At 44.3% G+C, this 27413-nt stretch overlaps 1 protein-coding gene across 1 annotated transcript; it reads left to right on the top strand.

The window, feature by feature from the left end:
* The first annotated feature begins 179 nt into the window (after positions 1–179).
* Positions 180–27413, top strand: LOC119446638 (uncharacterized). The gene is made up of 18 exons (XM_049664303.1): positions 180–410; positions 507–540; positions 611–681; positions 1025–1161; positions 1251–1343; positions 1427–1479; positions 2443–2529; positions 4250–4342; positions 4894–4999; positions 6543–6632; positions 7523–7610; positions 12175–12315; positions 13008–13147; positions 14437–14526; positions 17387–17509; positions 19587–19684; positions 20669–20793; positions 26942–27413. Exons 1-18 carry the CDS (start codon positions 314–316, stop codon positions 27385–27387), a joined length of 2112 nt encoding a protein of 703 aa, XP_049520260.1. The 5' UTR covers positions 180–313; the 3' UTR covers positions 27388–27413.

The following is a 27413-nucleotide window of genomic DNA, read 5'->3' as shown; positions in this document are numbered from 1 at the left end:
GGCCGTGTCCATTCTATCGTCTTGCAGTTCTTGTGCGTCTTTGCGCGCAACTGGCTGCGTATACGCGAACCAGCCAAGAAGAAAACGGTGCTTGTTTCGCACCAGGGGTTCGCTCTTTCGCCACTTTCGCCATCAGCATTGATATGACCATCAACATCCATTGTTAGCCAACACCGATTTGAATCGAATCCAAGGCAAGTCAGATGGCCATGCGGGTTTACGGTGCTGTGTGCTGTGCTGTCTAACGCATGTAGCTTTTCAGTTGCTAATAGCCCATATATACCGAGCGGAGGGAAAATCGCGCAGTTTCAGCATGGGCCGCAAAGCAGACTTTAGCGAAAAGTCCAAAAAGCGGCGATCTAGGAAATCGAAGATCCAGCCTCCCCCGGAGATACCGAAGGTTTTGAGAGGTAAACACCGCTTTTGTGCGCACGTGTTTGCTTTCTGTGCTATATTATTGCAAGTCCAGCATGAAAGACTAATTTACTGTGTACGTTGGATTGCAGCGGAAAAGCCACCGTCGAGGCGGGCCTTGAGAAGGTAACGCTTTAATGCACAGCCTTGTGGACATATCAGTTACACATGCGCTTAAACTACGTGTCAATTTCAGGTTAAAGAAAAACCAACCTGTAAAGAATGACCTGACAAGTAAAGTGATTACCAAAAAGAAAACAGAAGAAGGTGAGTACGCCGACTTCTCCAGCTAGCTTCTATCAAACTCGGAGGCGGCAAACACCAGGGAGGCCACACCGGCATTGCCTTTGCGCCTGGGGCCGTATTCTGAAACGTTCGCCTAGGCGAAATTTCGCCTAGGCGAAATCAGCATGCGCGCTGATTGGCTGGTTGAGCAAATTGAATGACGTCGGGCTCAACCACCCAATCAGCTCATCTAATTTTGCTAAAACAGCCAATCGGCGCACGCCTGAAAGCGAAAAAAGAATTTTCGCCTAGGCGAACGTTTCAGAATACGGCCCCTGGCTTATGACGCTGTGTGATTCCGATCGCTTTCTTTTTTCATCTCCAGAAGTGGACGATGGACCACCGTCACGGACGGTCCAGTCGTTTTCTGACGACAACAAAAAGTGGTTGAAACCAAAGGCGTCGAAGAAACAACTGCTGGACTCTGAAGATGACGATGACGGCTCTGACGATCAACAAGAGGTATTGCGTCCTTCTGCAATAAATAAGTATCTACATTTAAACTAACCAAATATTTGTGGAATGCAACGGTTTTTATTGCGTGATTACAGGACTTCGGCGAAAGCTCTGATGATGCTGCTATGGATGATGAGTTTGGTGGTTCAGAAATCGGCGAAGATGACGACGAAAGTGACGACGAAGAGGTATGACCTCTCGGACTTCAATGGCACAGCTAATAAGTAAAGGATACATTAAGCTAATATATTTACGGGCGCCTCTTTTTCAGCTGCCCATCGAAGCAGCGTCAAGGAAACTTCAGAAGAGACAGGAGGAAGATAGGTAAATTTTTCTCATAATTTGATTTAGATACATCTTACTCTGTTCGAAAAACTATGTGTTTCACATCTTGTTAAACCCTTGTCTGAATGAGCTGTGAAAATTGCATGTTTTCTCGACATCAGGCTCCATGCTTGACAGTTATGGTTTGATGGTTGAAGTCAGGCCTGTGGTCTCAACTTGCTTTTATGATCGCTAAGTACCGGGACTGCGTGAACCTTTACAAAAGTACACATGTCATCCACAAAAATGTGGCAATAATTACAGTAGACTTTCTGCTATGTAGAATTGCTGTGTGGCACTGGCAGAAGCTGTGCTGTGAACATGGGCGTTGACAGGGGGGTGCGAAAGAGGAACTTGCCCCCCCCATCGAGACAAATCTTGCCGAAGCCCATGGCTGTGAACTAATGCTAAGAAAAAGATGAACTTGTCATTGAGCAAGTTGGTTAATAAGTATGCTTGGTGCTAAGAACTTATGTAAGGGATCACTGAAATGTGAACACCTGCAGTGTTGTGTGTTGTTGCATACCTGCCAATTAACCTGAATTTTACCCCAAGTTTCACAAAATTAAGTTCTGTTTGCAAAAAAGTTTCAATTGTCAGTCTCCAACCATACCCTTGAAAGTATTTTGACTGTACAAAGACAACAGAGGGGTAGCTGCTTTCAGCAAGTTCCTGAAGTAGTTAAAATTGGCAACAGCAAAGTCGCAGAAAAAGTCAGTGATCTAAAAGTAGTGTATTGCTTGCCACTTTTTGCTTGTCCAAGTTTGCAGCTGCTTGTGCACTGTTCGTAAATCATTGTTAATAAAGTGTGTGCTCAGGACAAACTAAAGAAAAAAAAAATCTTGCTATCCGCCACTTTCCCTTTTCCAAGGTCGTACCCATGGGAATTCTACTAATTTTAATGTTCACAGGTTGGCAGGGCTGATTTTGTCGTCATACATTCTTCTTGCATTTTTTTTGCAGAAAATTAGCTGAGGAGGAGCTAAAAACAAACATAGCTGAATCTGAGGTCTTCACACTTCCAAGCGGGCAAGAAATCGAGAAGGAGAATATCCTTTTCTTGTGTGTAATTTCTTCTTAGTCATAAGATAAATATAAAGTGTTGCATTGCTTTTGTTTAATAATATCTTTGTGCAACTAAGTTTGAGTTGCACATGCATTTGTTGTGGCTAACGCATCTAGTTGAATAGCACATGACTGTAAAATTTGTTCTTAAATTTAGTGGCTATGTCAAAGAGAAACTTTTGATGTGTTTCCTGACTAATATTCTCACATGTGATAAGATTGCAAGTAACTGAAATCAAGCCGGAGCCCTCAAGTCCAAGGTATTAGGATAGATATAAAGAAAATTAACAAATAATAAGGTATACTTAGTGACATGACTAGGTCAATTGGAAAATTAATGCTGCGTGTTGATGTTCTTCATTCTGTTTACTCATCGTTCGATTGTGACTATGCAAGTACAGTGGATTCCAATTAAAATGAACTCGAAGGGACCATGAAAATTTGCTCGTCTTAACAGAACCAATCCAAAAAACTCAAAATGATGATTCTTGGCACACCCAGATATGACACAAAACTGCAATTGAGAGCATTCTCAGGTATAGTTTCTGTGGTGTCAGCTGTGAAGGTTTTCATGTCTTCATGAACATTGGCATAACTGTTTGTGTATGCATAAACACCGCTTGCATCTTGTGTAGGTAGCACAACTGCCTCCTCCAAGACTGCCAATCCAGGCCTCTCGCTGAGCCAAGTACAGTCGTGCCCACTTATAACGATCCCAGTTATAGCGAACGTTCCGTGAATATGAACGAAGATAGCATGACGGTCATAATTTTTATGCTGTCTGTGGTTGCGCATCTTAGAACGAACATGTCGATCTCTGAACACCTTTAGAGTTAATCTGGAATTACCTCCCTGTCTCTTGACAAAGCACAACTCTCCTTACGTGCCCGCTATGTATAATGCTCCTCAATGGTGCATGGCCATGCGTAAATGCAAAAGTACCTCTCACCTGTGTGGTTAACACCTTGTCAACATCATCACTCAGCCGCTAACTTTTGTTACGGTTGGCATTGTTCACACCTATGGAAATTATAAACACGGCTGGGATGGAGGTTACCGCATGTTGCATGAAACGCTGTTCTTGCGAGGCTTTATTCCTTTGTATGGCAGGACAGTCTCAAATTCTGTGGTTCTGAAGCAATATCGGTGAGGTGCAAGGCTCTGTCACCAATAGATCAGATGAGGAAAGTTAGCAGACTGCAAATTCGATACCACCACCTCTAACTTCTTAAACTGCGGCCTAGTACATTGCGTCCCTGGACCAGCTCATCTGCAGCAAAGCTCTCACTGATGCACTCCTGTCTGCTTTGAGCAATCGGAAGCCACAGTTATCGGGATGCCCTTGAAGGAACAAAACAAGGTTACCGATTACCTTCGAAAACACTATTTTTTGCTGTTTCATTGGCTTATGCTTGAGTGTCCACTTATTACGAATGCTTGGCTGTAACGAACGCATCCTTTGTGACCCTGATGTTCACTATAAGTGGGCTTGACAGTAGCAGGTGTCAATGGTGGCTGTGTAAGTTCTACGTAGCCATATTTGTGGTTCATGTATTGGGTCTGTGGAAAATGAATCTTGAGGGGCAAACTTTTAATTTTGCTTAGATTTGCCCTTGTTTACCGTAGCTATGTCGCTCCTTGCTATGTGGTGAAAAGAGGCCATATGACGTGATCATTGTAGGGATGTTCCTTAGCTAAGATTACAGGCTGAGCCCCCCGATCTGGCCATCATCAGCGAGAGGATAAAAGACGTCACATTTGTCCTCAATGACTTTGCAAGCAGAAGAGAACCTGGAAGGTAAGTGTTGCTACACAGAAAGTTGTCGCTGAGCTAGTTGGTGTAATGTAAGGCCTTTGTTGCCTTACAAACATCAAACAAGCGAGTTCTTTTGCGTTGTTCCCTTCAAAGATGTAGCCTTACCAACTAGCTCGGATTCAAACTTTAATGCAGTCACTGCCATACATGTACATCTTCAACCATTTGGCACTTATTTCCATCGCCTACATATCCAGCAGTGACCTTCAAGGCGTTCACTGTGTTGCTGCTTATGGTATCTATTCATTGCATAGGGCATCTCCCGGAATGGCTACAGTCTTGTAATAGTCGGCTCTATATCTTTGTGTAGAAAACACTTAAGACCGTGTTTTTGCTTGTATAACCCACACACAAAATTTTGGGGTGCACCTCTACTCATGCCTTTTGACCATAGGTGCAGCTGCAACATGATGAAGAATGTTAGTGTTGAAAACACACAAAGGCAATGTTAATCTTGTTAGCGTTTTTTTGCGTGCTTGCTTCTGTGAAGTGAAAGGGTTTCTCCTCAAGTTCTGTGACTGTGTTATCTGCAGGTCCCGGTCTGAATACCTGGACATTCTGAAGCGAGATTTGTGCGAGTACTACAGCTATAATGAGTATTTGATGCAAAAATTTATGGACCTTTTCTCACCTGCCGAGGTAAGTGGATGGACGTTAATCTGATACCAGTTTTCATTTAGTAAAAACAGGAGTAGTAGTTCACAAAGCATAGCGGTTTGGGCTACTTGGTGCTGCATGATGTGGTATAGGTAGCGTACAATAAATGAGGTCAGAGGTATAAACACAATTAGTGCTACGCATGTCTGTGCCTTCTGTTCTGGTTTTATCATGCCCTACGTATAGCAACTCAAGGAGTAATACGGCCATCGAGGAGCGGAAGTAACGTGTGAGAACCATTAGAGTTGAGAGTTATCGGTCAGGGATGTTGGTAGGATGTATTGTGCTATTTTTACTGAATGCTCATTCACATAACATGAATGAATGGTGTAGTGTAACTGATTGGCTAGAGACAGACGATTTCACATCAAGCATTAAATGCTAGTAACAAATTATGCGAACTTCTTAATGGTTCCCCTCGCTTGTCTGGTATGGCTATGGTGGTACTACTAGCTGGTACTTGTGTACATTTGACATCACCTTACTGTAATAGCAACTGTCAATTGTCCCTGGCCAAAACTGGTGTAGGACAAGGGTTCTGATCGAAAGTATGCATCTATCACAACCTAATCAGACACCCAGGTTTCTGCAAGAGCATATTGGTGTCACAGTGTTGATTCCCTGTCTCACAAGTTCATCATAACATCGTCACAGGTTTAAAACAAATTCCTTAACGATGCAGTCAATTTTATAATCCATGCCAGTACTGGCCGACAAGGCAGAAAAGTAGTAAATAAGCTTGAAAGGAAGCTGGCAACTGCGTAACGAGTGATGGAATGAAAAATGACAGGTGCAACATTGAGAGATTGTAAGACAGCAGTAAGACAGCACTATAATATGCAGAGCAAGCACATGCAGAAGATAATCTAATTGAGATTTTCATGTGGTGGTGTTGGGCAAGTTATGTAATGTGTAGAACAGATAACCCAGGGTGTTCAATGGGTATTCAAGGACGGAGATTACTCAAGGGTGTCAGAGGATTAGGTGGGAGTGATTAGGTCAAGAAATTGGCTGGCTGGTGTCGGTTGTTGCAGGACAGTGGTAATTGTAGACTGCTCGGAGAGGCTTTCATTCTTCAGTGGACCTAAATAATTAGCTGCTGATAATGACACAACGAGTCGTAATTGTCTGGTAGGAAGCGACAGCTATTGTTGTGATAACATTATGGATCAATGCAGGACTACACTGTTTCTTTTTTTTTTTTTACCTTTAAAGGAGGTAATAAACGGCACAAATGAAACCTGAGCTTTAATTTTTCTCACAAATGAGAGCTGTGCTCCCAGGGCAAGTGCACTCTTATTTTTTTCTTCATTGCCTTCTCTTTAACAGCAATGAATTGGGCAGGCAAATGTTGTGATTTAAAAAGTGCATGGTCCAAATATCAGAGTGGAAAGATGAAGAATTCTGTTCCTGGCACTGCAGATCAGTGTTGAGAGGCTCGTACCTTGTGTGTGTATCATGATTGTTATATTCATTCACAAGCTGTTTTTTTTTTTTTTCTGTATCCAACTGTTTTCCCCTGTAGCTGATAGAATTTTTGGAGGCCAATGAAGTCAACCGGCCAGTGACGATCCGTTCCAACTCATTGAAAACGAGACGGCGTGATTTGGCTCAGGTAATGTGGTGTGCTGAAAGAACAGCCTTCTTTAACCATTATGAGTAGGGTGTGTGAATAGTGAATTTTGAGATCGAATCGAATAGTGCCAGAAACGAATCGAATCGAATAACAAATAGTTTTAGAATAATGAACAGTTGTTATCACAATTATCTTAAAACGGTGTTCACATCCCAATATTCCTAAAATGAGCAAGTATCTGCCATTGCATAAGTATGTTATGAAGTGCTGTTTATTAAGAGCACAAATGAAGCGTTAGGGGCAATCAAGTAATCTCTTCGCATGTACAGGGCTCTCCAGAGAGTACGAATGATGGCTACCGAGGAGAGCCTGTAAAGTATGGCTACCTAAGTGACTTAGCCTGCTACACTACATAGGTTCTCGTTTTATGTCTGTACCATGCCCGCGGGAGTGAAAATTTTCTGTATTTTTGCTACAATTTTATGTTTATTTTGGCGCAGTTGACTTGAAATATTCGAAAAGTATTAGAAAAATATTCGCATTTACTAATAGAGACTATTCGATTTGAAGACCGAATCGAATAGGACGCTATTCGATTTGTTATTATGAAGTTTCGAATATTTGCAAACCCCTAATTAGAAGTGCTTGAAATTGAGTGTGTCACCGTAAATGAAAATATGATGTGGGTTGTATTAGTAAGAGCATGAAGGATGGGTATTATTAAAACCAATCTCTGCAGAAAGGTGGAGAGAGCATTTTACTTGTTGAAATTAAAAAGCAACATATTTAGAACTGCTTACTCAAAGGGACTGGATTTATTTGCTGTGTCAAGGCTGGCACAGTGCTAATGGGGTCACAGGAAGTAGCTTGGTTGCCATGTTTCATGTTGTGGGGCTAGACAGATAGAAATGAATTTTTGAATTTTGCAGGCTCTTATCAACCGTGGTGTCAACTTAGATCCCATCGGAAAGTGGTCCAAGGTTGGCCTCATTGTCTACAACTCACAGGTCCCAGTGGGTATGGCATTTCTTCTTTCTTTCCCTCTTCTTACTGGTGCTTCTGCAGCCTTTCATGGCATTTGTTGGGGCCAGCTATCCTACACACATAACATGTCTTTAAGTACAGGTAAACCTCAATATAACAAACTTCAGTATAACAAAATTTTCGATATGTCAAATTATTTGACTTTTTATAACTTCTTGTCCATAGAACACTATGTATTTTGAACTTCAATATAGCGAAGTGTGTTTATATAGTGGAATCTCGCTACGATTCTGCATAATATGTTTTTTGGGATGCAGTCAAGTCCCGCTACAACGAAATTCACGGGACATGCGAAATATTTCGTTGTGGAGGAACTTCGTTGACGCGAAATTAGTATGTACGAGGTCTGTTAGAAAAGTATCCAACCTTTTTTTTTTTTTTTTTGCAAACACCTGATGGATATGAAACAAGCGCGCTTGCATCAGCCGACCTTGAACCTTCGTGCGCATGCGCAAATTTCTTCCCACCTGTCGATAGCGTCAGTCGCTGGGACGCAGCATTTGAGTGAGGTAGTGCGCAGTGCTCTCGTTGGCTTTTTATTGCAAGGAAAATGACGGAGCGGCTGGAGCAGCGCTACTGCATCAAATTTTGCCAGAAACTGGGCGACAGCTAAGTGGAAACCATTCGGAAGACTCAGACGGCTTTCGGTGACGATATTATGAGCAGCACACAGATTAAGGAGTGGTACAACCGGTTTAAAGACAGCCGCACATCGGTGGAGAGTGAGCCACGCTCCGGCCAGCCATCAACATGCCGAAATGACCAGGTCATTGCCGAAGTGAACGCTGTGGTGATGCGGGACCGTCGTGTGACTATCCAGAGAAATTGCGGAAGAGGTGGGCATCAGCACTTTTTCTGCACATTCCATTATTACCGAAGATTTGGCCATGAAGAGAGTTGCGGCGAAATTCGTGCCGAAGCTGCTAACGGTGGAGCAAAAGCAACTTCGTTTTGAAGTCTCCCAGGACATGCTGGATTCCACAAACAGTGACCCCGACTTCATGAACACCATAATCACTGGTGACCAGTCTTGGGTGTACGGGTACGACCCGGAAACCAAATCCCAGTCGTCGCAGTGGAAGCATTCCACGTCACCAAGACCAAAGAAGGCCCGCCAAGTGCGCAGCAACCTCAAAGTGATGCTGACTGCTTTCTTTGACTCCCGCGGTGTGGTACACCAGGAGTACGCACCACAGGGCCAAACAATCACCCAAGAGTACTACAGGGATGTCCTCCGCTGCCTACGTGATGCTGTGCGGGGCAAGAGACCGGAGTTGTGGTCAACAGGAAATTGGCGCATCCATGACGACAATGCTCCTGCACATTCCTCACACTTGATTCAGACTTTTTTAGTGAAAAACCAGACTCCTGTAGTTCGACAGGCTCCTTACTCTCCTGATATGGCCCCCTGCGACTTCTGGCTGTTTCCCAAAATCAAGAGGCCATTGAAAGGAGCGCGATTTCAGACAAGAGAGGACATTATGGCTGCAACGTATGACAGCTGAGCTAAACTCCATTCCGAAAGAGGCCTTCTCGGAATGCTTCCAACAATGGCAGCACCGCTGGGAGAAGTGTGTGGAGTCCCAAGGAGACTATTTTGAGGGTGATTAGGTGTCCAACGCTCCAGTTATGCCAGTTTTTTTTCTTCGGCTAAAGGTCGGATACTTTTGTAACAGACCTCGTATATATACGTACGCCAAACGGCAAAGCCGCGAACGAAACCGAAACCATCATCCGAGAAATCTTCACCATGGCGTGGGGGCAAAGGTTGAGACGTGCCGAAGGCGGCCAATAAAGTGTCAACTTCAAGAGAGAATGGATTTCGCGCTGCTGTTACAGCATTTTTCGTACATTGCGGCCAACGCCTAACTCAACACGTGTGCCCGGCCGATTGCAAAACACTCATTTTGCGGCATATGCACCATCGCCATGAAGCGGTTTGAATTATCACAATTTCATTGCATATTTATGACAAAGTCGGCAAACTTGGCAAGCTTGCGCTTACTGGAAGTTTTATTTCCAGAAGTCTGTCAGCCTGGATTTCTTACGCTTCACTGCAAGCAAAGGCGTTACGCGAGTCCCACAGTCCGTTAAAAGAGCCATCGCAATGTCATTGTCGTGGGCTCTGATAACCTTTAAGATGAGGTCGAAAGGATTCATTACTTTCAAAGCAGTCGCCGGAGTCCTTGTGTCTAGCGGGTTGTCATTTTCCCCAGACAACTAGACGTTGGCATCATGTTGACTACAGCGGCTGGGGCGCGGCCGCCGTATCTTGAAAGCAATCTGCCAGCGCCGTGCACGAAGTGCGCACCCGCGCGGTCCTCTTCTTCAAAGCGCTCTGCGATGTGGGCAAAGTGTAATTAGTGCCGGTAGAGTCGTGCGCGCTGTGCTTTCAATGTTTAGTTCGCGTTGAAGCGAGAGACGGCATGGAGGTCAATTCGCTCGCTGCTATTGCCCCGCCTTCTCATTCCAGCGTGTTGACACCGAGTTTCCGCGGTCATCGAACTAGATGTGTTCATGTTTACCTGTGCGCGCGTGACACCGTGCTTGGTAATTTAGTCAGCGAGCGAATGTTTACAAGTTTATACGGCCGATAAAACTACGATCCTTAGTTCGAATAGCTGTCTACTCATCTGCTATCGCAATCGATGCTTCGCCTTTCGGGCGAAACTGCGACATTTTTTCCTTCCGCTTTCTGCCTCGGCAATCATATGTGCCTTCTCGAGAGAGATAAATTTACGCTTCTTCATTGGCGTAGCCATTTCGACCGGACACACACACACACACCACAGAAAACGGCAGCGATTGTGGTGATCCTGTGCAGTCTCACGCAGGCGCGTGATGACCACGCATTTCTATGGATTGTAGTGGCGTAAATCGGTACTTTGAACTTGATTTCGTTCTTGAAAACCTTGTTCAAGCGGACATACGATCATCACAGCTTTGGAAGAGCCTTCTAATTTGACTACTCGGCAGTTCCAATTTCAATTCAGTCCCAGTTTCGTTCTCGAAAAGTTTGTTGAAGCGTAAATACCGAATAAAACGCCTTCGTTATGGAGAGACTTTTCTTTGTTTTGGGCAGCTGATGGGGAATCGGAAAACCTTCGTTGTGGCAGAAATTTCGTTGTAGCGGCATTCGTTGTAGGCGGATTCGACTGTAATGCATTTCTTTTTCTTTTCTCGATAATACGTTGGATGCTACAATTTTCAGATGATACGCTTTATTTTCCGGTTCTCGTGAAGATCGTATCAATGATATTCCACGGTAAACAATTTCAATACAGTAGAACCCCGCTGTTGCGTTCTCGGGTGCTGCGTGTTCCTGGCTGTTATGTTGTTTTCAGCCGGTCCCGGCACAGCTCCCATAGGATCCAATGCATTAGGAATCCTGCTGTTGTGTCGAAACTGTGTACCTGCATCATGCGTTGTGAGCTGCCACCCCGTGCCGCCCAAGCGGCCATGTTGACTTTTCATGTAGCTTGGCTTGGTGGCTTGATGATGGGATTGGCCGCCCAAAGTGTCGGGGGCAACACCTATGACATATTTTTGATTCCCGCCAGCAAAGGCATGGCCTTTGAGATCTGTATTTGCTATCTAAAGATGGTGTCTATGACGTGTTGGGACCCTAAAATTGGTTTTGGCACAAATATATCCGTATAAAGTCCAAGGGCGATAAGACAATCACCGCGCGCTGTATGCTGTATGTGCGAGTAAAAGCATGTGAGGGGAGCCAACGATCGCGGACACCCAAGCCCTGTCGTGGACTCAGCCCTGTCACTCAAGCGTGATCGCGGGACTCAAGCCCTGTCGTGAACTCCGCTCGCTGAGTGCTCTGCAGCTTGCCGAGGACAACCGCGTTTGGCGCATCATAGGCACAAAATGGGAAATTCGTCTACAGTAACAGCCAAAATAAAATTTGAACTGCATGCCACGGTGACGTTCAGTGGGCGGAGCGTTGTGGGCACGCCCCGCTGCACTGTAGCCATATCACAGTGCAAGTCATTGAAGAAGGAGCAGAAACACCAGGCAACAGGATGCTTCTGCTGAACGCATTGAAGTACTTTTGCAGCAAGGTATTTCTGAAATAGTCTAATTCAACTTCAAATGCATTTCTCGACTTCGATAAAAAGTGGTTCAGGGCCCCTTTAAGTACATACAGCTTGATAGTTGAAAGAATGAGTTAACCATATTGTGCACAAATTATAGGAGAGTCCAAATTTGACTCGCCGAGAGTGGTGACAAGTTCAAGGACGAAAGAGGGTGAGATGTATCAGTCGTATCTGTGGCATATGAAGCGCACAGATTTTTTCTGCATGGTTTCAATTTTAATAACATCCCACTGCTTAGATGGGCACCAAAAAGCAGAGGTATATTCAAGCATCCATTGGATCAGTGTGCGCTTTACATATCCAAGTTTTTTAAAATGCTTTGTAAGTTATCATATGTAGATGCTCGGACCATGATATTGTACATGTAAAAACAACATGATATTTATACACTCTGTTTAAGAGGGAGTTGTTTAATGAATGCTTCCCAGGTGCCACTCCCGAGTACCTGGCAGGCCACTACGTCCTGCAGGGTGCAGCCTCCATGCTGCCAGTCATGGCACTTGCCCCTCAAGAGAATGAGCGAATTCTGGACATGTGCGCTGCTCCTGGAGGAAAGACTAGCCACATAGGTGGGTGCAAGCATCATTTGCCCCTCCTGTCAGAGCGTTCTGCTCCTCAAAATTGCACAGTAGTGATGACAATAGATAAGTGCATTAAGACTTGTGGTAACGGTTCACATGGTGTCAATTCAACAAAGAATTTTCAGCTGTGTGGGAATGATCCGTGCATCGCTGTCTGTCTGAAGACGGGATTTTTTGGTAGCCAACCTGGTCAGGTTTTATTATTTCTTTATTAATTTTCAGCTATATTAGTGAAAATTTTCAGGCCCCATATCAGAACTCTGCTTCCAACAGTTGATGAAGTGCAACTTTCTCTTTCTACTGCACCAAATTTTGTTTAACTTAAAACAGTTTGGAGGCTTCTTGATGAAATCATTAGGACATATCTCTGTTTCATGTATATGCTTGAATAAGGGAAATGGACCGAGCCCGACCCTAAAAGAGGGAGTTGGAAGGATAGGCAGGGAGGGTAACTAGACTATATATAGTCCAGTTTAAGGTTATCCTACACATGAGGAGGAAGAGTGAAAGGGAGCAGTAGGGAGTTCGATCAATTATGTGCACTGGACAAGCACAGCATGTCTATGCTCAGTCCATGCTTTACGGTGCTCGAGTAGGCTACCACTTGGGGAGTACTGGGCATCTTGTGCTTAGATTAAAAAAACCAAAAGGCCGTAACAGGATTTCTGCCTTCATTTCAGCTGCAATTATGAAGAATACGGGTGTCCTGTTTGCAAATGAACTGCACAAGGAACGATGCAAGGCTATTGTTGGCAACCTGCACAGGCTGGGCGTGAACAACACTGTTGTCTGCTCTTACGACGGTCGCAAGTTTCCTGAGGTATGGAAGTGTTCGTTTTTCGCAAGTAGCAGCATTGGGGTGCTCTGCTATATGTTTGCTTCTGTTAACAGCTCCAGAAATTCAAGATATTTATGTACAAAGTGCGTATGGTGGCGGAACTATGCATGAATTTTGTCTTTCGGCACTGCTACACGGCAGTGCACCTGAGACCTGCTGCACTGCCATACCTTTGCAGAAAGCAGCAATGAGAATGGTATTGACTAAACAGGCAAGATAATTCTGAAGCTTAGCTGTATGACCATGATTATGCAACATTGTATAAAGATTATGTCATACTTGCCTGTTATTCGTGTGAGTTATACACCCGGGTTTTCTAGCTTTCTTGCTTCTTTGAAGGTTGTAATTAGGAACGCAGGTTATACAATAAAATTTTAAAGTCTTTGCAATTAGTGCTCATATACATTGGACTTCCGTTAATTCAACCCTGAGGGTACCGACGAAATTTGTCTAATTATCTGGCAGCTCGAATTAAACAGGAAGCATAAAAAACACCAAAACACACTACTGATTCATTTGGCAGTATTTGCCTCAATTCTAACATGTACCCGAATCAAACGCACTACCATTTTTTAAAGTTAAAAGTAGAGAACTAACGTAAAAATGACATTAGAGCTCATCAACAAAGTAGAAATTGAACTCACTCCTGATTTCCCTACAAAAAAGAAAAAAAAAAGTGCTGCATGCCTTCGATTGTGGCAGTAAGAGAAGAAGTGAAACCAGCAACCTTTATCTTCACAGAATGTAAATTTATTTACTTAATCTCCCTCGTTTTCGCTCAGACAGCACTTTTTTGCTGTCTATGAAGAACCACAACATGTCATCCTCTGTATGATTCATAGTGCATTTGATATTGTGCATTTATTAAACAATTTAACAATTGTAAATGAGATGGTGGCCCATGCCTAGGCTAACCACTTCACGGATTCATCCTCCGACACATGCAATTCTCCGGAGCGCCAAAAACATGTGAAACGTCTTGTTGCGGCTTGCTTAACATGTAAAATAACTTATTGTTTCAATATGCTTTTGTAATCATATTGAAGGCGATGCGTCGTGGTCATCATCATGCTGTGCGAGAACTTGTTCTTTAGCCATTCATCATTGCCATCGCCATCTTGTGATGGCAATGATGATGACGTTGGCTAGGCTGGCGGCTAAGAATTGGTTGTTGACAGTTGTTAGCTACCATCTACAGTTACCTAAGTTGTCTAAATTGAAACATTGAGAGAAAGTGATAATGTTTAATCCATGCTTGACCCCGATTGTAGGTTGCCAAAGGATTTGACAGAGTGCTGCTGGATGCACCGTGCAGTGGTACAGGTGTGGTGTCCAAGGATCCTGCTGTTAAAACAAATAAGGTAATGTGCTGCATTATATTTGCTTGAACTCGACAATTATAAACTTGTTATACGTAGGTCCGGTATATTCAGTTCTTATTTTGCTAAGCTTTTGCTTGCTTTCTCGGCCTTTATTTAACCCTCTGTTGCACGAAGAAAAATTACAGAAGCAAACTGTGCTTGCTTTTAATTTTTTATTATTAAGCATCCAGAAACATCCAAGAAATTTTTGTTGGTTTTTCAAATGTTTCTTTCACAAGAGACAGAATGTCCACTACAGTGGACAGCATACACACCAGCTCCAGTGAGTGTAGGTGCCAACTGTTTTCTTTTGCTCCAACGGCCAAAGTTCCTGCCCCCACATTAATGCGAGCTTAAGTACAAATGTTTGGATGCGGTGCACATTACTCTGTGTTATGGAATATGAAAAAGCAGTCATTTTTGCTGTTAACCCTTTGAGGGTCAATGCCGTAAATATAGGGCACCACGAACAAGTCCCAAATGGTCGATGCCGTATAGTTACGGGTCCGCCTGTCGGTTCGAAAAACACACCAACTTTTCAACTCTTCGTTGCCCAGCATGTGTGGATACAAGGAAATTTTAAAAATGTTTTTTTTTCTTCGTAGTCGCTTGGTTTTCATTCCACAGCTCCTTTACACGGGTGTTTCAGCATCCGCGCGTGTGAGGGCGTGCGGCGGTTAGTTTTGGTTTCGTCTAGCGGGCTGTTTCTGTTCGTTGCACTCGTGAAAACTGATGTCTGTCCGGTTTGTAATCTCTCAAAGGGTCGCCTCTAGATGCTCGCTCTGGATGCTCGTTTGATAACACTATGGGCGTCTGCGCTGTTTGCTGTGCTGCAAGTGAGTCGAGCGACGCTTCCTCGGATGCAGACTTCTACCCAAGTGCCAAATCAGAATATATCTGTTTCAGTGTATATGTATCTACTTTTTATTCTTATTATAAGTATTTATGGAAGCCCATCTATATTGATACATAAACAATGCATGTTTACCTGCGGAAAATATTTTTTGTCACTTTATGCTCGCTCTAAAAAAATTGAACAATTTTTTTTTCAAAATAGGTCAGTCTGAAGATTATAAATCGACAATTTAAAAATTCGACCCTGGGGAGGGGTCACACTTGGCGAAAAAAGTTTACCCTCAGAGGGTGCATGCGCAAGTGGCGTAGCCAGAAAATTATTTCTAGGTGAGGGGCGCACACACTTGACTTGGGAGGGGATGGCTGGGAAGGCAAGTGTTGTCGCATGTCGCTTTATGCCATGTATCCTGTACATGCTGAAATTCGGGGGTGGGGAGGAGAGCTTCCCAGCCACGCCCCTGATACTTTGCATATCGCGCAATTATATGGCGCTTTGCATTTGCCAGCCGTGATTTTACATGTTTGTACTGTGGATTATTTCTGACGGGAGAAATGATTCACATTGCCCCAACGCATGCCAAGGCAACTAAACTTGCTTTGACAGGCGGCATTCACATTTGCTGTGTCAGGAGCTGCTGGTAACTCATTCAATTGTGTTTTCATGTTAGCTCGCGGGATAATATAACAAAGTGTTATTACATGAAAATATTGTGCACATATCAAAAGCAATCCAATTGAAAGTAAAATGGGCATGGACTACAATGCGCAGAAATGCTCCCACGCACATGTTGTTGTTCCTGTCATGCATGGCGTCCACTACAGTGGACATTCTAGAAAATGTGTTTCGAAAAAAGAGCTTGGTTTCACTCAGCCACAATATTTACAGCTGTTGCCTCCGAAGGCTTCTTCAAACCCGTGTAGGCAGTTATATGTACCAAACCGCAGTGTCACGAGATTTATAAGTAAAAGTATGGGGATGCATGTGACTCACTCACCGAACGGCAGGACACTATTTTTGAAGCCGAGTGGGGAAAACAGTGGTTGATGGCACCATTCAAGGGCGGCTATAGAAATCTTCTGTTCTCCACTAAAGTTGACACTATGCACAAGGGCTTCTCGGAAGCACTCAGCTTGCTCCAAAAATCGCCAAAATTTGTCCACTGTAGTGGATAAATGACAGCATGCAACAAAGGGTTAAAGAAATGCAGTGATTCATTTTTAGCTTTCTTTAATGTTTAAGTGATATTTACTCATTTATGCAGTAGTTGGAGTATTTTCTGAGTTGTATGCTATGAACAGCTGCACCTCTTGCTTGTTCATTTAAAGTGCAGGTTACTTTCTGTAGTTGCAGATAGTGCACAAAGTGTAGGTGAAGTGGTTCCACCACTTGACAAAAACTGTCATCTGTATTGCAAAGTACATACTGCAATGCTAAAAAGAGTTTTAGGTGATTATTGAAGAACTGTCATTGGCTGCAAGAACCCTTCAATTCTACATTACATTTCCACCCTACTTGTAACCTCCCTATGGTTTTAATGGAACTGCAAATATGTCTTTGATGGTTTGTTTATGGTTATATGCTACAGTTGATGCTCATTTCAATGGACCATAATAATGCAGCGAGAAAGGTTCGTTATATGCCATAGTATGTTCTGTATTCAAAATTAGGAGCATATTATGTACTGAAATGGTGGTACATGACATATCACCATGCAGTGTTTGGTTTTGTCTCGTGCAACAAGTGGAAGAAACTTTTCGCCTTTTAATTAAATTTACTATTGCATTTAGCAGAATCTGGAACCGCCACACTTCACATCATCCATTGTAAAACACACAAGCAGTCCAGGCAGGACTGTGACGGATTTTGCACGAGGTGTAATTCAAATATTATATTGACTTTGCATAAAGAAATCAAATTAAAAAAAGAAATGAGAACACTAAAGTTCATGTGAAAACAAGTGTTGCACGTTTGAAGCTTACCTTTCTACTTCTTTGCTGGTTCCAGGAAGAAAAAGACATCCTCCGCTGCTCCCAACTTCAGAAGCAGCTCATTCTTGCAGCTATTGACTGTGCTGACTGCAGCGACAACAAGCCAGGATACATTGTGTACAGCACATGCTCAGTCATGGTCAGTGGTCTCAGTATGCTTTTGTATTGCTCTGGTGCATAATGACCTCTTTTTGGTGCTGTTTGTAAATGAGTTGTGCAGTGGATGAGTTTAGAAAGTGGTGCGCAACCTCAAGCAGCTGCTGGTAAGGCATTATGGGAATCTTGAGGGAAGGTGCTCCATCGTCTGCTTCACTTGCAGCCACCCGCGTATGGTGTGCCTCGTCCTAACAGGAATCAACACTTTCTTCTATCGTCTTCTCTCACCTTAGTGCAACAGGTTACATACCACAACAAAGATGAGTACGAGCCAAGTGGCCGCAAAATGTTGTGCCGGAACAGCAGCCATCACGTCCCTGCACAGTCAGTAGGCCGAATGCATCTGTGCTCTGGCACCCGATTTTTGCCTGCAGAGTATTTACACAAAGCTCTCGAGTCATGACGTGCTTTTGCTAAACGCACAGCCGCGACACATTGCTGAGAAAACAGTGGCACACCATCAGAACATGAAGCTTTGTGTACACTACTACTTTGTTGCGTTCCAGCAGTCTGTACGCGCAGAGACATTTTGGCCTGAAACACGTTTAAAGCGATTCAGCACGTAAACCGTTTCTGGTGGGGCTCTTCGCCATGTGTGTTAGGCACTAGAATATGCTTCATGCCGGTTAGAATACCAAAAATGTTATTTTGAATGTATTTTGAATGTGTCTTTCAAAGTGTTTTGACAAGTTGCCAGGGACCACCGATGGATTGCACAAACATTTCGGGTCACTGGCGCTTACTTCCAAGCATGTGCTGAAAAACATGCCTTGGTGTACACTGGTAACAGTTACAAGATTCCTGTGAGTGTGTTTTACAGCGTAAGCTGTTATGGGCTCATTCCAATAGCCGTTTCGGTGTGCGATGGTGTCCGCCGCAGCTGCCGCCTCTGCCAACGGCGTCCGGCAAACGTAACTGCTATCGCTGGAAATGCGAAAAAAGTACCCGGTTCCCGCCGGGATCAAACCTGCGCCTGCTGCGTGGAAGCCAGATACTCTACCACTGAGCCACGCAAGCGCTTGCTGTTGGATGCCGGAAAAATGCCCTTTAAAGCAGGCGCAGACGATCCGAGCCTCCGCCAGTATGATGGCGTCATCTAGTTAAAGCACCTGCAAACGCATTGTGCGCAGACGACGAGATGCCATTTAGACGAGGCGCGCAATAAAAGAAAAAAGCTATTCCCAGCGTCTGCCAGTATGGTGGCATGATCTAGTTAAGATGCCTGCAAACTCAGCGTGCCCGACATGTAAGGTGCAGTTGTAAGGCTTGATCGGGCTCAGCAGACTGCTGTGCAGAGAGCATTACAAGCCACAGCTCGCCGTCGACGCCGGGTGGACAGTTCAGATCGTTCTCGTCAAAACTAGGCGAACAGACTGCTGTGAAGACCTTGTTGTGCATGGTGCCCAAATTGGAGCTACTCTTGAGTCGCTCCACCAGCTTACGCTGTGACTGTACTGCATGTGCCGTGCAGGCCTGTGACTTTTTTCATCTTTAATGTGCACAAAAGCACACTGTTACACTAAACACTGCGCAACCCCTACTGATTGCAGCAGTCGTCCAACCATATTTACAAGCCATTCGCCAGTTTTGCAGGCAGATAACTTTCTCAGACATTTCTCACAGAGCGGAGGTTGCTTTGGCAAACGTAGCCGAACAGCCTGCAAAAAAATGCATCATCTGCTGATAACACACATATCCGTGCATAGGGCCAGCATACGGAAACAGCGCGAGACATTTCGTGCACGTTGAAGCACGAGTGGCATGAGCTCGGGCTGGCTTGTGTCACCAGACGCATCTACAGAGACCAATCGGAGCACGCTGCTTTTGGAGCGCTTCATTGGCGAGCTCATCGCAGTAGCCCGCGGCGGCAGTGCTATCTAGATGCGCAGCACATGGCTACATGGCCTGCAAAACTGAAACTGAACTTCAAAGTTCCCATGATGCCCTTGGTGCCACAGGTGGCGCTGACTTTAGTTCTAAAGTCTTCCATTGAATATTGAGCTGTTTGTGATGCAACAATGTAGATTCTTTTTCTGTTCTGTTTTGCTGCTCTTACATAGCCTGAGGAGAACGAATGGGTTATTGACTATGCCCTGAAGAAGAGGAATGTCAAGTTGGTCCCAACTGGGCTTGATTTCGGTCGGGAAGGCCTCACCAGGTAAGCATGGTGCCGATTAAAGTTATTAGTCAGACGCTTTCTTAATTGCATTTAGAATGTGCTTAGCTAGTCTGCATAATTTTAAAGATAACTGTTTTGCTTGCTTCTTAGTGTCTTAGGTGCTTAGGGCTTTCCCTATTAGTGTAGTGTGTTCACAGATGGCAGCACCATGGTAGATCAGTAGAATACCTCAGTATTTTAGTTGGCTGCAGTTGCTTCATGTCTAGCTTGCCATTGTGACGTTGCAGATGTATGTGACATATATCCAAAGTCCAGAAAAGAAAAGCTGTCAACTACATATATGCTGTTGCATTTCCAATCACGATGAACTGCGTTTTTTCTCTGAGAGGGAACAGACACAGCATTAATGGAACATGCAATGTGGTGAAAGCTGTTCCTATTGGCAAAGCATGTCTATGCATAATTAAGCAGCGACTGTAACTACCCTTTTTATTTAGTATGGTGCATTTTTGCTGCTTCATGATCTATTTAATGTTGTCACATTTCAATACATTAAAGAAAGAAATTTTTTGTCAAATTGCAAAAAAGAAAGAAGAGACATAGCAGGTGTTAAATGTGCATTGTTGTGAGCACAACTGCTTATTTATGCTCTATGCACTCTGTCCTGGCTATTTTTTTCTTCCTCGTCTACCCCCTTTGAGCAAAAGTATACGGACGATAAAAAAAGTAGACATTCCACGATAAAAATCTTTTTTTTACTCCGCCTATGAATGTAACTTGAAATTGAGGACTGCAGTCAAAACTTGCCATTGCTAACTTACCTAGTACAGTTGTCAATTTCAGTTTGTGCGTCTGAATTACGAATAAGTTCATTTTTTTTTTCAGTGAGCCTGTGGTCCGTATACTTTTGCTCACGGGTTCAGCTCAGCTACAATTTTGCTCTTCTAAAGGTGTACAGTTTGGTACATTTGTGTCCTAGCAGGAGCAGGCCATGTCACAGTGTGCTTCATTCCTACCCTGCAGGTATCGCGAGCACAGGTTTCACCCAACGTTGAACAGGACCCGTCGTTTCTACCCTCACTCGCACAACATGGAGGGCTTCTTTGTGGCCAAGCTGAAGAAGTTCTCCAACACCATACCGCTGACCCGTACGTTGCACTTTGACCCTGAGCCTTAGCAACCTTGCAGTGTACTACGTATTGCTAGCGCAGCGTGAGTTTAATTAAAGGGCTCCATTTTGAGCATTCTTTCCTGTGCAGAGTTACTAGCTCAGCCTAGTCCAATTTGAAGGGACATTAAAGAGAAAGATGACTTCACCTGTATTACCCTATGCAATACAGTAAAACCTTGTTCATTCGGATTTCATGGGACCAAGAAAACAATGTCCAAATTAACCGAATGTCAAATTATCGAGGGTATCAATAAAACAATATACAAATGCTTACTATGTCGACACACTTTTATTTACTGAATGAATTAGCAAATCCTGTTTCTATTTTACTCAAAAGCAGTGCAGTAGCTGCAACTCTTGTCATCTCGTGACTGATTGGCTCTTGCAGCGGCGATAGCCTTGCGACTTCCTTTACAGCGCAGCCACGGCGTGCACCTTTATCTGAGACACGCTTTCACTACAGCGCAGTCATCCCGATTATTTTTTCGCCAGTGAGCTGGTCACCAGCAGATCGCCCGTCCATCGCGATGTAGCCGGTGCTCTTCATCCTCGGCAGCTTTACACAGAGTCATAACGAAACTACCCTTTGCCGCAACAACTATGGACGATACCGCGACTGCTGTCGACGTGATCGTGAATGGCGACTACGCAGCTGTGAATGCACGCGGCCAGCGTGGTCTTACGCGCGGCAAAGCGTTCTGGCATTGCTGTTATTCACGTACAATTTCCGCTGATGACTATGGCGAGGCGGACTCCGCCCCTTCGTTTCAGTTGGACTCTAGCACCGTTTTTGCTCTTTTGTGTCGCACATATGTGGCGTTGTTCGAATTAACCGATGTGCATCCAAATACGTCCGAATTAACGAGAGTCGGATTGCATTAAATAATGCATGCGCCTGCTGGCACCAGAGGACTAGTTCGAATCAACCGATTTTCTGAATTAATGGGGGTCGAATTAACGAGGTTTTACTCTACCAAAAGTATCGCTCTCACCGCGAGAAGAGGCTTATTAAGGCAGGAAATGTGCAATAACGAAAGATGGGTGGCGGTGCTGCATTGAAGTTCTTGCAACAGCTCGCCATGTCGTCATGGATTTTGACGGCGTCTGCTAAGGCCTAGCTAATTGCTTATAGGTAAAAATATACTCCAATGTATTTTAAAGGAGCTAAAGATTGAATAAGGCAATTTTTAAAAACTTTTATTGAGCCAGTCCGGCCCGAAAAAATACTTTGAAATCCTTGACATCACACTGTACCAGCACTAGGTTTTGGGTGCGAAATTGAAACTTTCACCTTCATTTTCTCTTCTAATAATCGACCTACTGTCACAAAATAGCAAGAATAGTTTTTTGAAAGATTACTTTATCCATCTAAACTGATTTACTGTATCTCTTTAGTGTCCCTTTAAGCTGTAGCAGCAGCACCTTCAATACCTTGCTCACTGAAACATTTGTGGGCAAGTCCTCATTTAAAGTATGGACTTACCTAGCTCTTTGTATGACTGAGAAGCAGTGTGAAAAGGTACGGCATAGAGAAAGAACAGGAGAGGGGAAAGTGACAGACGGTAGTAACAGTGAGCTGGTGTAAAAGATACGCAGCATGCATGCAGTTCTAAAGTCAAATCCATAATGATCTTATTTACCAAGAATGTTTTTGTCACAAGCCAACACTTTTTCTACCAATTTGCTCACCATCAAGATTCACTGGCACCAATTTTTATAACCATTCTTATATATTGTATGCAATAGAGTGTTGGGCTTGCTTCACCATAACTTTTTGTTATCCCCTTCTTTCTGGATGTCAATGCTCTATAAAACACTTATATGGCTGAAATAGGAATATGTCGTGTCTATTTGGGATCCTTGTCAAGAAAACCCAATATATTTCCTTGAAGTTATCGAAAGCAATCTGTTTTGTCCTAATTATAGTGTAACAAGTACAACTGCAATGAAACCAAGTTATAACTTATCTTCTTTCGCACTTATTCTCAAAGAATTGTGCCCCTACATTTTTACAAACTTATTTATTACCAACAGCTACAGTGAACTACTTTTGTACCTGATTTTCTTTCCTTAGTAACCTTGGTTAGTGATCTTGTTTTATTTGTAATATTCATTGTACAGTGAAGCCCATTGATACGTTCCTCGCTGCTATGTTTTCCCGGCTGCTTCATCATGTTTTCCTTGTCCCGACCTAAAGCCTCTTGACTCCTATGTATTATGGTCCCATTTTATATGTTGCCATTCTCTAATGTTCCCGCATCTCAAGTTGCACTTAAATGCGGCAGTCACGTAAATTTAGAGGTAAAAAAATAAAATTGAAGGTGCAGATGGCGAATTAATAAGTACAAAATGCCGGAAGTATGCGATTGTCAGTCGTGATAAGCACGTCACGGCACGGTTTTAGTTTTTGCTGGCTTCCTAAAGTACAGCCGTGTTATGTGGTGAAGCATATTAAGAGTGGAATGGGGCTGCTGTCACGGAACATAGTGGGTATCCCTTAATACCACAGTGGAATCTCGTTGATATGATCTTCATGGGAACCGGAAATTAAAGCGTATCATCCAACATATCATCCAACCAAATCGTATTATCGTGGAAAAAAAAAAGAAACATTGTTACGAGCCACCTCATTGGATTAATGAAGAAGACGACGATCGCCGGGACGTTGCGCGTGTTTAGCCATCTTGAACATCTCTGTAAATAGTCTCTTTATATACCGTGCTTCTCTTTTCATCTATTTGACGCCCCGTCACCACAAACCTGGGTGGTGAATGCAGTGGCTTGCTCATGACCCCAAGAAAAAGAGGTGTACTTCTTGAGTAGGTCAGTAAGCGGCCGTGCAATGTCGGCGAAATTCCTGACATAGCGGCGGAAATAAGAGCACAAGCCGACAAAGCTTCGGACATCTTTGACTGAATGAGGAACAGGAAAGCCTTGGACGGCACGCACCTTATCGGGGTGAGGTTGGACACTGCTAGCATTAACAAGGTGACCAAGAATGGTGGTGTGACGTCGAGCAAAATGACACTTGGAGAGTTAAGTTGCAGGCCAGCACGGCAAAACACATTGAGAAAGGCAGACAGGCGGGTCAGGTGGTTTTCAATAGTAGGCGAAAAGACAATCACGTTATCTAGATAGCAAAGGCAAGTAGACCACTTATAGCCCCGAAGGAGAGAACCCATCATTCGCTCGAAGGTTGGGGGGGCATTACCCAATCCAGTAGGCTTAACCTTGAACTGGTAAAGTCCATCTGGTATGATGAACGCAGTCTTCTCGCGGTCCATGGCATCAACGCTAATCTGCCAGTATCCAGATCGCAGGTCGATGGAAGAAAAGTACATGGCTCAGTGGAGGCAGTCCAAGGCGTCATCGATTCGGGGTAGTGGGTATACGTCCTTGTGCGTGATGATGTTGTTCAAGTGTCGGTAGTCAACACAAAAGCTCCAGCTGCCGTCTTTCTTTTTGACTAGCACCACAGGGATGCCCATGGACTGGAAGAAGGTTTGATAACATCTTTTGTGAGCATTTTGTCAACTTGACCTTGGATCACACAACGTTCGGCGAGGGAGACCTGATAGGGACGGCTGCGGATAGGGCTCGCATTCCCCGTGTCGATTTGATGCTGGACTACAGACATGTGGCTCAGAGAATGATCGTCGAAGCGGAAAATGTCATGGTATGACTCCAGGAGGCAACGAGGTCCAGTAGCTTGAGCTGGAGAAAGGTCGGCAGGGATCATTCCGACAAAGGCATCGCGCGGCGAACTGGTTGTGGTGCAAATGAAGGACGAACTGGACGGATGGTGGGATCCAACTCATAAATTTTGCAGTCTTCTGCAGAAGTGATGGCAATGAGTGACATGCCCGCCGTAATCAGTTGAGGAGAGGCCCTGAAGTTTAAAATGGGAATGGAGATTTGATTGCTGGTTACAGCCATGAGGGTATTAGGCATGGAGACGTTCTTGGCGAGCAGAACGTCTGTTACCGAGGGAGAGCAAGTAATTGCCATCAGCCATAGGAGGGCTCGAGATCATGGAGATATACATGGCGGCTTGTGGGGGCATGCGCACATAGTCGAGAGAGCAGAGACAGGCCAAAGGCGTGGTTGGAGCATCAGCTAGGTGAGGTAGTTCGAGCTGCAGGAGGCCAGTCGCACAGTCAATTAGGGCAGAATAGGTTGTTAGAAAGTCCATACCAAGTATAATGTCGTAAGGACATTGCTCAGGTACGACAAATAAGACAGAAGTTGGGTGACCGGCGATGGTGATGCAGGCGGTGCACATTCCAAAGACGGTGGCAGTTCCTCCATCGGCCACTCTTACAATGTGGGATACAGCAGGTGTCACCACCTTCTTTAGGCGACGGCGAGGACCAGAGCTCAAGACAGAAATATGAGCCCTGGTGTCGACAAGTGTAGAGATGGTCACGCCATCAACGTCAGCATCCAGCATACGTCATCGAGTCGGCAGAGTAACTAGAGGGTTTTGTGGCGGAGTCGTGGATGCAGCGTTACCTCCGGGCGCTGCATCGTCTAGTTTTCCAGAGTGAAGAAGGCACGGTTGCTCGGCACGAAGAGATGGCGGGGAGTGGGAGGTTGGACGGTGGAAAGGTTGCGAATGCGACTGGTGACCTCTAGGTGACGGCGAGCGGCTTGACCATGTCGTGGCAGCGTCAGGATTGTAGGGGTGTGCCGCAGATAGTGGCTCAGAAGGGCTGCGATCAAGGTGGCGAGCATGCCCGAAGGATGGAGTACGTTGCGGGAACGACAAGCTGTTGTTATAGTAGCAAACAGCGTGCCGGATACGGCAGCAGTTAAAGCAGATAAAGCAGATCGTCTTCAGTTCTCCAATCAGCAGGGTTCCAAGATCGTGGAGCGAACATTTGATAACCAGGGAACGATGTCGGGGCCTCAGAAGCAGACTTAGGACTGGCCATGGCACAAGCAGCGTGAACCCCGAGATTCGCGAGTTAGTTTCACATGATGGCTTGGACGAGTGAAACCACTGGTGTGCTTGAGTCGTCGGTGTTTTAGCTGGTAAAGAGGTTAGCTGGAGCCATTGCTTCAATATTGTGGCAGACAATCCTCGTCAGTTCGGCCGAAGGCAGTGAAAGGTGAGATTGCGGCCGCTCTTTACACGAAGACGTAGCGGTGGCGTTGGGAAGCCGGGCGAATGGTCGTTCAATACGGCGACTCTTGACCTGCTTGAAGCGCTGGCACTCCTCGATCATGACATCGACAGTAGCACAATTGGACGTTTGGGCTCGAATTGACAGCGGTTGCTTCGCAGCGATTTTCCAACTGGAGGCCTTACCGAACAGGTCACGGAGCTTTTGTTTAAATGTATCCCAGCTCCCAAGGTCAGCCTCATGATTGGCATACCACAACAAAGTAAACACCTTTTTGAGCTCTTCAAAACTGCTGTCACAGTAAAATAATTGTTGTTACCCTGCTTCTCATAATGTGCCTTTTTCAACTTTTAAAAACAAATATATTTGATTATTTAGTTCACTAATTTCATGTAGTCAATTTGACTTGGTTAGAAAAGACTCCTTGAATTTTTTTTAACCATTCTTGTCTCCCTACACCTCTGCTGTGGAAAACTGAGCAAACATACATCATTTGCTATGCCACTATGCTATGTATGCATGTTTGGTACGAGGTTGAAAGTACTACAATATTTTGTTCTGGCATACTGTTATTCTGATTGTCATGTGAATTATGCAAGCTATGTACTGTGTTTGCTAAAAGATGTGCTCAAAGATTCGTTTTAATACGATTGCCTCAGTCGTTGGGCGAATTATGTCCAAGGAAAAGTAGCGCATCAAATGGGCAGAGTAGTATAGTATGCCAGAATACAAATAAGTTGGGCAGAAGAGCATGCATGAGTGAAACTAAGGTTCCAAGCGATTAATCTTGGCAACCAATAAAAAAATGACCCGAAATAGTAAGATAATGTTGAAATGACATCTTTAATGGCATAAAATGTTTTACTACAAATTGGTGCTATTTCAGTGCCATGTTGTCAGAATTATATGTTGTGTTTTGATGAAAATTATTAATAATGTTGTGATTTCAACCTTATGCGAGTTCGTGAACACCCTTTCTTTTTCTTTCTTTCTTTTTAGCTATCACAGAAGAGAAGGAACACGACAAGGAAGAGCAGTCTGCAAAAGCTGCTACAAGTGATGCACCAGACTCGCAACCAGCGAAGAAGAAAGCTCGGCTGGAGAAAGACGTGAATACAACTCCTGCCATACCATCTTCTACCTCATCAGCAGTGCAGGTCAAGAAGGGCAAAAACAGGAAAAAGAATTTAAAACGAAAGAAAAAGAAGAAGCTGCAGCGGCAACAGGCTGGTGGGGAGAAGTGCAGAAGAAATCTGAAAACCCTGATCTTGTTAGCAAGAAGCACGAGGCAGGAGCAAGTAGAAAAACCCAGACACAACCTGAGAAGGCCCAGTCAAAAACGAGCTCGTTCCAGAAGAAAGACGGCCCAGGAAAGACAGTCCGGAAACCGAAAAGGAAAAAGTTTCCTTCCGCAGACTAAAGGAGAGGAGCAATGTAATAAATGATGTTGGGCCTGTGGCCTAATTTTAAA

This window comes from Dermacentor silvarum, chromosome 3 (genome assembly GCF_013339745.2).
Source record: "Dermacentor silvarum isolate Dsil-2018 chromosome 3, BIME_Dsil_1.4, whole genome shotgun sequence".
NCBI lineage: Eukaryota > Metazoa > Arthropoda > Arachnida > Ixodida > Ixodidae > Dermacentor > Dermacentor silvarum.
This window is presented reverse-complemented; position numbering and strand designations above follow the sequence as displayed.

Excerpts from the sequence above, each read along its gene's own strand:
- LOC119446638 (XM_049664303.1), top strand. The coding sequence starts at position 314 with ATGGGCCGCAAAGCAGACTTTAGCGAAAAGTCCAAAAAGCGGCGATCT. Across the intron at positions 12,316-13,007 it reads AGGAAAGACTAGCCACATAG|CTGCAATTATGAAGAATACG; the intron begins GTGGGTGCAAGC and ends CCTTCATTTCAG. Across the intron at positions 20,794-26,941 it reads CAACACCATACCGCTGACCC|CTATCACAGAAGAGAAGGAA; the intron begins GTACGTTGCACT and ends CTTTCTTTTTAG.